Here is a 15,024-nt window from a genome sequence, read left to right on the forward strand (position 1 = left end):
CAAGTAGCGCATGCGGTGGTCCATCAAGTAACAGCAGCAACAGTTCGGGGATACTCGGTCGGGCCGCTTGGGCATGGTTGCCGCATGTCAGGGGCAAAGAGGGGAAGTGAGCTACAACCACCAAGCGGTTTTGGCTCTATTCACCTACTGGCGGGTCAGGTCAACGGTAGGACTCCCTGTGACAGTAAGTGTGCGCGTTCGCAGCACCGTCTGAGATTCCTTAGAAGTGTTCATCTATTATAAATGAAATAAAGAGTAGTCTAAAGGTAAAATTTGTGTTAGAGTATTTATTTGTATGAGTGCAAAATGCAACGTAACAGACTTACTAGAGGGAAGGTCCGGTTAATTGCAGGCTCTAGTAATGATTGACATTAAAAAGTGAAATTTAGAAGGCATACCAGCAATAAGGATAAATATGTGGGAGCCTAGCGAGATAATAACAGCAGACGGAGCATTACTACACACAATAAAAGAAGTAAACAAAAATGCACATAACGGGGGGAGTATGGCTCAGTCAGAGAAAAATGATAACGTGGTACGAAACGAATGCAATGAGCAGCTGAAGAAAGTTGCACCTCCAGATAAGTTACGAGAATATTTAAAAGAGAAAATTGTGAATGCGCACAACCTGGTAGTATCCTGGTAAAAATATCGAAAATACCATCCAACCCACACAGGAGCTGTTTGTTTCACAGCCTTATATGGTTATACGAACTCGATGTCTCAACTACTGAGTTACACATTATTCTGCTCAACTCTAATTGATCACAAAAATGCAGAGAGCTGAAAGTAACAAAACAAACTTTAGAGTCACAAACATTGTATGGGAACAGCGATTGTACTTATCTGATCTCTCGAGAATTCAGGAAAGTCTTTTGTAAAAATTTTGCATTTACCAATGGGAATTATATTGACACTCATAATACTGCTACGATGGACGGTGAATTTGGCCATTTACATTGGTGTAGGTAAAAATGCACATGGTATGCCTTTCATATACGTACAAATTTCTAGCGCGATAAATACAGAACTTGAGTCAGGGGTACAGACCTCGAGAAGAGACCACGGCAGTAGTGAGAGAAGTAAGGAGCCTAAGCATGGGTTCGAGCTAGATGAAAGATTAGATAGAGGCAAGCGGGGAAACGATAATAAAAGTCATCTAGGAAAGTAGCAAGACTTCTCCGAAAGAGTAGTGGATACAAGTAAACATATGGAAAAACAAGGAAAGAGCAGACATCAAACGAGTAGCGATGACGACAGCAACGAAAGTACAGCAGAGAAAGGAAGAGAGCAAACCAATGAGTTGAATGATGTACTATGCAAAACAGAGACCAACACAGTCAAACATTTACCACTGATAAAAAAATATAGAGTGTGTAGAAAACGCCTACCAACGGAAATGCCTCCATGGGCATCAAGGAAGAGGAAGACCCACCCCTACTATAAAAAGTTAACATAATCGAGGGCCACCCATTTAGGTATTTAAATAATTTAGTGTTGATGTTAATAACAGAAGCACTACCCAACATATAGGTCATAGATATGATCCATGAGAGCGGAAACATTAACCCAACACGTATGAACAAAGAATAAAGAAGCGTAGGAGAAGTTAAAATGACCAATGCAAGAAGAATGTATGCACATGTGTGCAAAGGAGCAGTTCGAGAAAATGGCGCTTAAATCGAATATTAAAAAGTGTATCAAGGCTTTTAAAGAGGTAATAGTAGCAAAAGAAGTTAAGAAAATTGGAATCGTTAGGGACCTAGCGATCTTTAGTCTTACCCAGTGGGGATACTTTGTCGATAGCTTTGAGGAAATATTCAAAGATGTTAGACTAGTAGCAGTATTCTCACCAAAAATCTAGTAATCCTACTAACAGATCAAAGGTTTAAAATTATCAGAGAATATAACGGAGCGGTAATAGGTGAACATAGAAGAATGGACAAGATATGTAACAGAATCACCAAAGACTATTACTGGAGGAACATGCAAACAGATGTGAGACAGGTCATCCTGGGATGCACATTATGCCAACCAATGAAACTCGTTCGAATTAAAACGAAAAAAGCCTCTCCAACACACCAAGTAGACTGTTTGAAAAGATTTCTATAGACGTCTACGGTCCCATTAGTAAGCCCTCAGCAAATCAGTACGCACATACTATCTATGCAAGACTGGCTAACGAAATTTAGTATCCTCGCATCTGTGAAAAGAGCAACAGCCAAAGAAATAGTAATAACAATTACAGATAAATTTATAGGGTACTTTGAGCCACGAGAAAATTCATTATCGGACCTAGGCACTCATTTTATAAGCAAAAGCATAGACGAACTTGCAAAGTTGTTTAAAATAGACAAAATAGGCAGCACAACACTCCACCTACAAACAAACGGCACCATTGAACGTATACACCATACTATCTCAAAGTAAATCAAGGCCTGCGTAGGACAAAATGATCACTGTACGGGATATTCACCGCACGAACTTGTTTTCGGATAAGGAGCTAGAACATCCTCTAGTATAAAACTGCCACCCAAGGGCCAAACTTCAAACGAATATTTCGAAAAGTTAGTTAAGACCCTGATAGAAATGAGAACCATCGCAGCTATGAATCATGTTCAGATGAAATACAGATCGAAATATTACTATGACCGCAAACTAAATAAAAGATGCTTCTTGAAGGGAGAAATGGTTTGTGTACTAAAAGAGCCATTAAGAAGTAAATACGATTAGCAATACGAAGGCTCGTATAAAAAAACAGGTATTTATTATATCAGCAAAAATGTAAAGCTACAGAGAGGCTACAAAATAAGAGTATCGCACGTATATAAAATCAAAAATTAATGCATGGTAAAGGCACTGCTAGAGAATGCAACCAGGCTAAGGAGCACTTAGGTACAGACTTAAACATTCAACTTCGCTTAAAATTTTCGTAGAACCTGGACGCAGTGCGAGAATATAACAGAAAAGAAGGATTAATTAGGTTTATGATAAAATCTTCTAGAGAACCCAGACTCGCCGCAAACTAGATATATACATATATTAGGCTCAAATATGCTAACAGAAAAAAGACAACTGTAATGGGGAGGTACGCGTGAACAAAGCATTAAAAACATTAATCAATGGTAGAATTTGCATAACATGAATGGAAAAAAAAATAAAGCGAATGAGGGCCGCGTGTGGCACTCTCTAATGAGAAGACATACTCCCATAAGCGTAGCATTAATTTACAGGCCAAATGAACATACAATAGATGATAAAATATAAGAAAATGTATATAAGTATAGGCTGAGACGTACATGTAGATTTAAATAAATAAAATGACAGAATAGTTGATGTGAAATTAGCAAATGAAAAAAGTATGAACAAATAACAACTTCTCTTTATAACCAATTGACATTATTATTATATGAGAATAACTCATTTTAGCAACTATTGTTAGGTAAAAAGAAGCATGGAAGAACAAAAGTCAAATAAATTAAGCAATCATAGAAAAGATAAATTTAGTTTCTTAATAGGCCCATGAGCTCACGTCAAGTACAAAAGATTGAAACAAAATTACATTTGCGTTTCGACGAAAACAAATTTGCAATTTTTAGCAAGAGAACCTGCAATTTTTGTTAATGGCACCTTTTAAAGTACTCCGAAATTTTTTAAGCAATTATTCATCGTGAATTGTCATCAAAATTATGTTTATTTCCCATTAGCCTTTCTTTTACTTCCTAACAAAAGTACTTCTTCGTACGAACAAGTTTCAATATGTTAAATGACGAATTTAAGAAACTGAAGCTGTAGTTCAAACTAAATACCATATACACAGATTTTGAGCCAGCAATTCACAGTGCTATTAATAATAGTCTGCTAAATACAAACATCTGGGCTTGTAGGTTTCATTTGGGCTAAGGCTGGTGGCGAAGAATCCAAGAGCTTGGTATAAGCAAATTTTATGAAAACTGAGATTCAGAAGAGGAAAATTATTTGAAGTGCTCTTTCGGGCTGCCTTTTTTAGACCCAGAAGAAGTTGAAGACTGCTTCGTAGAAAATTTAATGAGCGTATTGCCGGATAATCCTGCGGTTCATGAATTGCGTGACTATGTTCTATTGAACTACATTGTAGCAGAAGTGCCGTATCTTCTAAAGATGTAGAAAAAATTTTTGACCAACATTTATCGCACAACAAACAACTGTGAAACGTTTCACTTGAAAACTAATCAAGAGCTTCCTTCAGCACACCCGAACTTTTTAACGTTTGTATCGTTACTCCAGAATGTTCAATCAGAAGTGTACGTAAAACTGCGAAGAAATTGGGTAAAATCAAAGACGAAAAAAAAAAAAAAAAAAAAAAAAATGTTTACGAGGGAAGGGGTTTTATGCTGCTCCCAATCCAGTTCAGTCGTGTAGAGGTGGAAGTGGTTTACGGCGGAAAATAAATGTAACGCAAAATGTGCAATAAAAATTTATACAATATATTTACAGTGCTTAAATTATAAAAATATGCTCAAGTGAAGGCAAGCGGAGAGAAGCTTTCTCTGCCACCGCGGCACGCTAACTAACTTACTATGCTCGCAGAGCAATATTTATAGAGACAAAAGTTAAAGTAGAAACTTCTAGTACATTGATAAATAAAGGTACAAAAGTAAAGGTAAAACGGTCTCTTGGGCATTGCAAATGTACGCGATGATAAAGGCGTATGATCGGAAAATTACTTCAACTTTAATATAAGAATAACGAACGTGACGCAATTTAAATTTAGAAAAGGTTTGTCGGCAAATATTCAGGTACAAAACTGAACATACCGCCCGCCATACTACGGTTCAGGGTGAACGGAGTATTAACAATTAGCACTGCACTTATGTAAAACAAACTTAGAGTCTGTATTTTGAAAATGTCAATAATGTAATGGACCGGAAAGCGTCTAGCCGAATATGGTGCGCTGGGCCATGGGTGTCCCAGGTAGTCCGATGCGTAAGCCCTCTTGAAGAACTCGTGGAAGCACATCAGCTCCTAGCAGCAACTCGATTTCTGTCAGATCGGCTCGAAAGTCGTCTGCAAGCTCCAAACCCTGTAGATACTTCCAGTTGCCTGGAAGCTTGAAGTTTCCTGACCTGTAGCTGGATATAAGCGAGAGCACTAGAGCTTCGCACGTGAGCTTCCCCTCGCTAACCATGGAGGCGAGAGTAAAGTAAGTTTTTCCATGAACTCGCGGAGTCTTGATGCCACCGATGCCAATGACCTCCTTGCTGGCCTCTTCATATTCCTGGCGAAGTTTACTTAGCAGGCTCTTTGCAACAAAGGATCGCTAAGAGCAGTTGTCGAGCATGGCACGAGCGATGAGTGTGCGTCCGTCCGGGCCTTGAATTCGGACGAGCGCAGTAGGCAACAGCGTAGTGTTTGAAGAGTCTGGCGATGCCATCCAATGACAGGATACGCGACTCCCTTTCGTGAGTGTAGCAGGCCATGCAGAAGATGCAAGATGCACTGTAGTGGCAGGATTCTCGTGCAGCAGCGTATGGTGATGCCCGTTGCAAGTTAGGCATCGTTTGCTTGATTTTCAGTTTGCGAGTTTGTGAGCACCAAGGCAATTATAGCACATGTTCTTGGCCTCAACAAACTGTTTGCGTTCGTGTGGCGATTTTGCTTTGAAATCGGCACAGCGTAGTATGAAATGCTCACCTTGGCAAAAGCGGCATTTCTCCGTAAAGGTGGCATATGCGTGCGAAGTAGAAGACGTCGTCTTGTCCTTCTTCCGTGTTGCCTTCTCTGTAGAAGACGCGACGACCTCGAGCATCGAGATGCGTTGTTCAATGAAACGCACGAGCGTTTCAAGTGCAGGAGGCTCCTGGGTACTGCTGAGCGATGACTCCCATTCTCGGAAAGTTCGAGCGTCGAGTTTCCGAGTTGTAACAGCGACCACCAAGTCATCTCACTGGTCCGTCGGACGCTTAAGCTGTTTAAGTGCAGCCAAGGCATTTACAGTGCCACTGAGCAATGCCTTGAGTTCGAGCGGCGATTCGTTGCTTACAGCCGGCGCGGCTAGCAAATCGCAAGTTAGCGCGGCAACCAAGCGCCGCTTGTTTGCATAATGATCCTCCAACCTTTTCCATGCAGCCTCGAAGTTGGCGTCAATTACCTGGATCGTCCTTAACAATTCAGCCGCCTCGCCTTGCACATGCGTCTTGAGGTGCTGAAGCTTCTCGACGTTGGAAAGTCGAGAATCGTTGACTATGATCGCAGAGAACAGATCCTTAAACTCGAGCCAGTCGTTGAATTGTCCGGAAAATGTGGGCACAGCAATAGACGGCAGGTTGCGAGAGTTAGCTGGTGGAACAGGAGCTGCGTCTGATGCGGGCGATGCAGGAAGTTTTCCGAGCTGTTCAGCCAAATTAGCTGCCGAATCGAGGTAAGCTTCTTCGGCGATTTCGTAGCTGTCTTCATTGTAATAGCCGATGTCCTTAGTATCGTCTGGAACAATGTTGAGAATCCTGAGATGAGTGTCCTTGAAGTCATCCCAGTTTATTCGTAGTTGCTGTATACGGCTCTCGATGATTGCACGAGTGAACTTATCCTTGCCGTGCTTCTTGAGGTTTTCGTAAGCATTGCTGATGCTTTTGTACAACTCCTGTTGACGCTTAAATAAAATTTTGAGTTCCTTGACGTCTGCCATCAAGCAGTCGATGTCGCGATGAAGCGCTTGATAATAGGGCTGAGTGTTGGCAGTTAACGACCGCCCGCCTTGGCAAATTCCAGCACGGAGAGCATGCACACACTCTGATTCCTTGAATGACTCACTACTGCAGCTTCGCGAGAGCGCGTTCACATACACGGCATCAAATGGTCAAGGCAAAATTCAAGGCTTCACTGAGCACTAGCACATATCCACTCCTGCACTGACCGTTGGTCCCTAGAACCACGCTCTGCTACCAAAAATGTTCACGAGGGAAGGGGTTTTATGCTGCTCCCAATCCAGTTCAGTCGTGTAGAGGTGGAAGTGGTTTACGGCGGAAAATAAATGTAACGCAAAATGTGCAATAAAAATTTATACAATATATTTACAGTGCTTAAATTATAAAAATATGCTCAAGTGAAGGCAAGCGGAGAGAAGCTTTCTCTGCCACCGCGGCACGCTAACTAACTTACTATGCTCGCAGAGCAATATTTATAGAGACAAAAGTTAAAGTAGAAACTTCTAGTACATTGATAAATAAAGGTACAAAAGTAAAGGTAAAACGGTCTCTTGGGCATTGCAAATGTACGCGATGATAAAGGCGTATGATCGGAAAATTACTTCAATTTTAATATAAGAATAACGAACGTGACGCAATTTAAATTTAGAAAAGGTTTAACGGCAAATATTCAGGTACAAAACTGAACAGACGACACAAGAAAAAGAAAATTTCTTAAGACTTAAAATGTTACGATATCGATAAGGAGTAAGCACTCGATTTAATTTTATAAAAACTGTATCCAAAAAACTTCTACCTGTGTGATTGTATGTATGCTGAAAAGACCGAGATAACCATGATACACTTATTTGTTTATTGATATGGCGTACAAAGCTACTATCAGCCGTCTTGACCGTGACTGCTCTGACGAGTCCGTCCTTACGAGGATGGAGCGTCGTGACTCTTCCAAGTGGCCACTTCGTTGGCGGAGTAAGATCATCCCTTAACAGTACAATATTATCTATTTGTAGATTGGGTTGAGGATGTAACCACTTGTTACGTTGCTGAAGCTGTTGTAACACCTCGCCTCTCCAACGTTTCCAGAAAGAGTTGCGCATTTGGCATAGCAAATTTCAGCGATTACTAGTGCTTAACTGCAACGTTTTCTCGACTTCTTCTGGATGTGAGAGGCACGATGAACCAATGAGAAAGTGCCCTGGTGTTAAAGCTGTTAGTTCGGTGGGCTCTGTACTCAATGGGGATAGAGGGAGAGAGTTTAGACAAGCTTCAACCTTAGCTGCCAGCATAGAAAGCTCTTCAAAAGTAAGCTTGGAGTCGCCAATTACTCTTTTAAAGTGATACTTGAAGCTGCGTACTGCAGCCTCCCATAGGCCGCCAAAGTGGGGCGCTCGTGGTGGAATAAACTTCCATGTTGTGCCTCTAGTTGCAAGTTGACCAGCTACCGTTTTGTTGAACTCGGAGGTCTCAGAAAACATGCAGCCGAGCTCCGCCGATGCCCTTTGAAATGTTGTTGCGTTGTCTGAGTAGATCGTGTCGCAGACTCCTCGTCGAGCTGTGAAGCGATCATACGCAGCCATGAATGCGTCGGTCGTAAGATCAGACACGATCTCAATGTGGACAGCTCTGACTACAAAGCAAACAAAAATTACTACATAACCTTTCGTGCTTTTTGCACCCCGACCTTTGGAAAAAAGCACTGGGATTGGCCCTGCGTAGTCTATCCTAGTTATGGCGAATGGACGTAGTGGAGTAACTCTTTGAGCTGGTAGTGCAGCCATCTGTTGATGTCCACTTTTCTGGTTGTGTATGATGCACTTGTAGCAATTCCGGTAGACTCGTGTGACGAGCTGATGGGCTCGTGTGATCCACACAGTCCGGTACAACTGTGAGAGCATGAGTTGTACTCCTCCATGCAGTGTATTAATGTGTGTATCTTGGACAAGTCGCTTTACAATTGTGTCATTGCCAGGCGGGACGATAGGGTGTCGCTCACTGTATGGAAGTGGAGCATTTTCTAAACGGCCGCCAACTCTAATGAGGCCAATCTTGTCTAAGTAGGGTGCCAATCGTACCAAATTGCTTCGCTTAGAAAGTGGTTTGTTGGCCTGTAGCTGCTCCAATTCGATGAAAAAATGTCGACGTTGTAGTGCTCTAAAACAAGAGGCAGAAGCCCAAGAAAGCTCTTGAGCAGATAGGTAAGTGTATTGACGTTTGTCAGTTACCTGACGAGCGTTGAGTATCCATCGCGCGCAATAGGCGAGGATACGACGTATCTTAGCAAAACTAGAGAAGCGTTGCAAATATATCAGACAGTCGTCGTCGACATGCTTTTTTAAAGCTGCCTCCTGCATTACCAATGCTTGAATGTTCTGTTGATCGGCGTAGTCATCATCTGTTGTTGAAGGCCATGTCGATTGTGGTGACGTCATCCATATGGGTCCTGACCACCATAGGCTGTGTTCGGAGAGTTGCTGAGGTGTAAGTCCTCGAGTTGCGCAGTCGGCAGCATTGTACGAGGACATTACATGTCGCCACTCAGCTTGTGGATACAAAGATGTAATTTCGCTTACTCGATTGGCGATGAAGGTTTGCCATCTTGATGGATGACCTTTTAGCCAATTTAGCACGACTTTGGAGTCCAGAAGTGAATGTACTGTGGTTGTCGATGCAGCTTAGGTAGCAGGTGCTTAGTTAGGCGAACAAGCAACAGTGCTCCACAGAGCTCCAACCGAGGAAGAGTCTCCATTTTTGTTGGAGCGACCTTTGTTTTGGCCATAAGAAGAACCGAAGATTGACCAGGAACTACAGCGTAGACTGCTGCAGCGTAGGCTCACTTTGAAGCGTCAGCAAAACCGTGAAGCTGCCAAGAAAATGTTTCAGAACAACCTATCTATCTGGGCACTTTAATGACGTCTAATTTTGTCAGAGAGTTACGGAACTTCATCCACTGCTGCAAGAGATCTCCTCGAATCGGTACGTCCCAATCGAACTTATTGATCCATAGATCCTGCATCATGATTTTTGCAGTTACGATGACCGGTGCAAGCCAACCTAATGGATCAAATAATTTAGCAGTTTCTGAGAGAATAATTCTCTTTGTTATGATCGATGGAGAGGGTGCTATTGTAGGTTTGAAAATAAAATTATCGGCTTGAGGAAGCCACCTGAGACCTAGCGTTAATACCGCCTCGTCCACGTCGACGGGGACCTCAACAATGTTGCCAGCTACGATTTCATCAAGAAGACTTTGATTATTTGCTGACCATTTACCCAACTCCATCCCTGCTGATGCCATAAGCTGAATCAGCTGATCACGTCGTTCGATAGCTAAGTCGACTTCGTCCGCGCCTCCGAATATGTCGTCCACGTAGATTTGATGGTCCAGAAGCTTCGATGCCTCTGGATGCGTCGTACGGCCGTCCTGAGCCAGCTGTTTGAGTACTCGAAGAGCCAAATAAGGTGCTGGAGCCGTGCCGTAGGTGACGGTAAGCGCTCTATAATCTTGCAAAGGCTGCTCAACTAAGGGTCGCCACACAAGGCGCTGCCAGTCTGCATCATCAGGATGAATCAGAATCTGTCGAATTATTTTGATAATATCAGTAACAAAAACTAATTTTTGAAATCGCCATCGAGTTAAGATGATTGTGATGTCCGCTTGAAGTTTTGGACCTGGAGACAGTGCATCATTAAGCGAACATTTACTTACATCCTTTTGGGAAGCATTGAATACTACCCTGATTTTTTCAGGCTTATCTTGTCTAAAAACTGCATGATGAGGCATGTAGTAAGCTTCACGTGAAATTTGATTTAACGGGACTAATTCCATGTGCTTTAAATCCAAGTACTCCTGCATGAAAGCTTTGTACTTGTCGGCGAGGAGTAGATTTTTGTTTAGACGCTTTTCAGAGCGAAAGAGACAAGCGACGGCTATATCTCGCGAACCAGAAAATGAGACTTGCTTAAAAAATGGCAGTCGAACGACGAAACGACCTTAAGGGTTACGAGCTTAAGTAAAAGAGAAGTAATCTTCACAAAATTGCTCTTCTGGGGTGAAGTGTCTTTCTTGAGGGACCTCCTCTATCTCCCAGAATTTCTCCATGAATTTATCGAGAGAGGGTTCAGTGTATGTGTGAAACACCTGAACTGAAGAATGATGACACGATTGACTATTCGCAGGAGCTCCTGTCAGAATCCATCCGAACACAGAGTTCTGAGCTATTGGGGTTCCCGCTGGACCTTTCACTAAGCCGTCAATGATGATTGATGAATAAACATCTGCACCGAGGATGCAATCGATTCGACTTGGCTTAAAGAATAAAGGATCGGCCAGGTTGAGACTTTTTGTATGTGACCATTGGTTTTGATCAACTTCGACTTTTGGCAAGAGATTAGTGAGTTTGTCCAACACCAAAGCCGAAAACTGAATGACAAAATTTTTATCGACGTTAGAAAGCAGTGAGATACTTACTTTCTTTCGAGCGATCGAAGTTACCTCAGCTCCCACGCCAGTTATCAAGCAAGAGATTTTCTGAGCTTTGAGTGAAAGCTGCGAAAGCACATGTTCTGCGACGAATGATCTCTCAGCTCCTGGATCGATGAGAGCATGCACAGTGACCTTGTTGCCATGTGCGTCTGCTAGCGCTACAGATGCAGTAGCCAAAAGAATTGATTTGCCTGCTGAAACACTCTTAGCAATTCCCTGACTCGAAAAATGGACTGAAGAAGCGTCTCTAGAGTCAGACGATGACAAAGAGTCGTTTACAACTGCAGGTTTTGATGTCGATCCTTGAGAATCGTTATGTAACCTTGTGTGGTGTTTGCCCTGATAGACAAAGCATCGTTTAGGCGAAGGGCAATGCTTGGCAAAATGAGAAGTTTGAAGACAATTCAAACACAACTTCTTTTTTTTGCAAAAATCATATCTTTGAGACAAGCTTAAATTTTTAAAGTTTTGACATGCGAAAAGATAGTGCGTTCCACGACAGCAGAGACACGATGCATTTTTCTTGTTTGAGGTAACTTCTGTTGTGTGCGCAGCTACCAATTTTAATTTGTTCGATGAATTTTGCGAGCTTGACTTCGACTGAGAGTTCGAGCTACTTGAGGTGGTAGGTGAAGCTGCTTCTAACACACGAACGAGCCTTTCGAGAAATTCGGTGAGTGAGTTATATGTCGGATATTCGTTACCCTTATCAGCCTCTCGTTCCCACTCTAAGCGTGTTGATGTATCGAGCTTACTTACTATATGATGCGTTAGCCACAACTCTCCCATTCTTTCAGTGGGAATACGCAAATTGTCAAGAGCTTGTTTGGTCTCGCGCACGACGTCCATAATGCAATTTATTTCAGCGACCGATTTCTTTTGCATAGACGGGCATGAAATGATATGAGACCTGTGTGTTGCGAGAAGAACTTTTTTGTTGTCGTAACGATCTTGAATTGACAACCAAGCACTTTCATAGTTTTCGGCAGTAATCTGAAGATTTTTGAATCGATTAGCCGCTTCACCTTCGAGCGAGAGAATTAGGTATTGCAACTTCAAGATTGGCGGAATGGTAGGAGCGTCATGTACAAGCGCGATAAACATTCCCTTGAATGTTTCCCATTCAAGTTGCTTACCCGAAAATTTTGGCAGCTCGATTTTTGGTAGAGGGGATCTATAGGAGGGGCTTTCCATAGTTATATCGACATAATTATTATCACCCTGTAACGATGACTGATTGCGTCCTGGATTTATTACTCCTAAGATCAAAGTCTTCGTATTTGTATATTGTGTAATCGCTGAGGAATAATAGTCTTCCTCGAAATATTTCTCGTCCTTAAATCTTTCCTTTGATGCTAGAAGTTTCTTGTGCGGCTTATAAAATTCATCCCACTGTTATTCTAAATTTTCGAGTTGCTTCTTAAACCAACCAATCGAACGCTTTTCTTTAGGAGTTTTTAACATTGTTTTTTGGAAATCCATAACGAGTTCGAAGTTAACTAATTGCTCTTCAAGTAATCCTTCCATATTATTGATGAAATGCCAAAGAAACAACGAACTTGTAAAAACAAAATAATGCTCACGAACGAAAAGAAAGGTGCGATATAAACAAAAGGAAGCAAATATTCCGTTACGTACAAGGCTAGATGTATAAGCATTCAAAAATTCGAGAACCTTTGGAATTTAAATAAATAACCGACCTATTTGGCCTTGAAAACGACGAGTGCGAGATGTTTTAAAAACAAAGGAGCGAGAGGAAGAGAGCGAAGAGACACTGTACCTTAGCCGAAGCAACGTATGACAACACCGACCTCTCCCACCAACTCCAGCTCATCAAAATACCGCTGAAGATACGCTGGTCGAGCTGAGTTGTATGAGCCGATGAATAAGGAGGCCTTGAAATGATAAGCACTAATGCCCGAGTGTTGCCTGTTGACGACGACTCTCTCCTCTCAAGTCCAAGGATATGATTTGTGCAGTCGATGCCGACGGTGTACAAAATCCTTGAAAATAGTTTAAGCCTTTTCCAAATGCTTGAATTCAAGTCACTGTTTGGCACTAGTAAAGGCAACCACGCTCTGCTACCATGTTTATTTTCGCGACAATGCCAACCATAAATTTTTAATTAAATAGCCAACGGCGTATCGCGATATCGACTTTTATGCCGCCGGATCAAAGTATTGCCTTTACAGCGTCAAAAGTGTTTCTTCGAGGGCTTGACAAAATCTCGCAAGAAACTCGAGAATATAAATAAATCACGCACTCGTTTCGTTTAACTTTTAAAATCAGATTTATTAACCAACAGGTAACAATAAATGTAAACTTAATAATATAACAAAAATATGTGTGCTTGCTTGCTTGTTTGAAAAACGGAATAAAGAAACAACTGAAAGTATTAACAAGATTAGATGAGAAGAAAAAAACAATAAAACAGAACAATCTTTGAGCTAAGCGAGACTCGGCAAGTTCGACGTTAAAAGTCGCAGAAGGTTGTTAACGACGCAACTATGCTTTGCTGAGCGATTGATCTGCTCGAGAGACAAAGCCTAACTGCTCGTGCCTGCGAGCGAGAAAAGCCAGTAAAGCCGAAATTTTACTTGCTGGTAAATTAACATGTAAGTGTAAAAGCTAGTTCATGGATGTGACGTTTAAAAATGTGTTTGAGTTCGGCCGTACTCTCTCGCAACCAGCAACAGCAGCTTCAGGGTCTTTGTTTACATTTTAAAAACGCGTTCTCGTGAGCAGGATTTTAATCTCCTCCTATAACTATTAATTTTCTGTATAACATAAATCACGCAAAGTTCTATAGACCATTTCTAATAATTTTTTTGAGATTATGAAAGCTCTTCCCCAAACCATTATCTCTACTTCTATCAATTTTTTGTCAAGAGAAATAAAGTAATATATTAAGAATTTGTATAGAAATGTTTTTCCTGGATCACAAGGACCATCCGTAAGGATGATTCTATTTTTTCTTTGACATATCGTTTTGAACATTCATATTAGATGATCAGTTAATCCTGTGGCTAAAAAATTCAATCAAAAATAAAATTCATTTGTCTTTTAAGGTCTTTCTTTTGGAGGGTTAGCGAATAGAAAAGAGCCCTACTAGTTTATATATGTGGCTCTGCACGCTAATCCCCTCTTTCCAGTTCAAAATTTATTAGTGAAATGAAAAAGTTCAGCATTTTGTTTTTAACAATCTTCTATTAAAAAATAACCTGATCAATGCTATTCACGCGCTGAATTTTAAGATAGAATGTAATAACATGATGATTTTTATAATTTTTGCATTGCTTTTGATAAATTAATTATTCATTATAAGTTAATAGTTGCGCACTCTGCATGCGATCACTATCAACAATAAATGGAACGAAGTAATCACAAAGTTCTATTGACTCATTAATCATAAAATATTCCGTTATATTATAAGACAATGTTGTTAAAAATCAACTTAAGACACATGTTCAATAAGAAATCATAAAAATGTATTATTTGTTTCATACAGAAAAATAATTTGCAAGAAGATAATTATTGTGAAAGTTTGTATATATAAATATATATATATATCTTCCTGTATCATTTAGTTGTATTGACGAAAGTAAGTCTCAGCCCCCCCACTCTTTCCGCACCCCCTCAGCACCCACTCAGCTCCCCCTCGATTTACGTAGTTATTTTCTCGTTTTAGCGTCATTTTTAATCAAATTATATTTAAGTAAGCTCCCCCCCGCTCCCCCTCATCTCCCCCTTGCTTTCCCTCCACTTCCCCCCCAATAAAATACTTATTTATCTAATGTTTTACCATCATAAATGTGAAAAAATATACGCAATTTAGTACCCAAGTCATACCTCGTTTTG

At 41.1% G+C, this 15,024-nt stretch overlaps 2 protein-coding genes across 2 annotated transcripts; both read right to left on the bottom strand.

Moving 5' to 3' along the window:
• Positions 1-7,795: 7,795 nt before the first annotated feature.
• LOC149375512 (uncharacterized) lies at positions 7,796-9,205 on the bottom strand. The gene has a single exon (XM_089598579.1). The coding sequence runs from the start codon at positions 9,203-9,205 to the stop codon at positions 7,796-7,798; it is 1,410 nt and encodes a 469-aa protein (XP_089454705.1).
• Positions 9,206-9,303: 98 nt separating this feature from the next.
• LOC149375513 (uncharacterized) lies at positions 9,304-12,360 on the bottom strand. Its single transcript, XM_089598580.1, has 6 exons — positions 11,725-12,360; positions 11,152-11,505; positions 10,716-11,103; positions 10,390-10,673; positions 9,618-10,257; positions 9,304-9,497 (listed from the first exon to the last, which is right to left on the bottom strand). The coding sequence occupies exons 1-6, from the start codon at positions 12,358-12,360 to the stop codon at positions 9,304-9,306; spliced, it is 2,496 nt and encodes an 831-aa protein (XP_089454706.1).
• Between the last annotated feature and the right edge of the window lie 2,664 nt (positions 12,361-15,024).

This window comes from Copidosoma floridanum, unplaced genomic scaffold, assembly GCF_036245765.1.
Source record: "Copidosoma floridanum isolate Cflo_tuat_1 unplaced genomic scaffold, Cflo_Japanese_pri ptg000006l, whole genome shotgun sequence".
NCBI classification, from domain to species: domain Eukaryota; kingdom Metazoa; phylum Arthropoda; class Insecta; order Hymenoptera; family Encyrtidae; genus Copidosoma; species Copidosoma floridanum.

Bases quoted from the DNA above. Each gene is read 5' to 3' on its own strand.
- LOC149375512 (XM_089598579.1), bottom strand. From the start codon at position 9,205: ATGTCCTCGTACAATGCTGCCGACTGCGCAACTCGAGGACTTACACCT.
- LOC149375513 (XM_089598580.1), bottom strand. From the start codon at position 12,360: ATGGAAAGCCCCTCCTATAGATCCCCTCTACCAAAAATCGAGCTGCCA. The intron at 11,506-11,724 runs GTAGCTGCGCAC...TTTGTCTATCAG, and splicing joins CATCGAACAAATTAAAATTG to GGCAAACACCACACAAGGTT. The intron at 11,104-11,151 runs GTAAGTATCTCA...TTTGTCATTCAG, and splicing joins CTTCGATCGCTCGAAAGAAA to TTTTCGGCTTTGGTGTTGGA.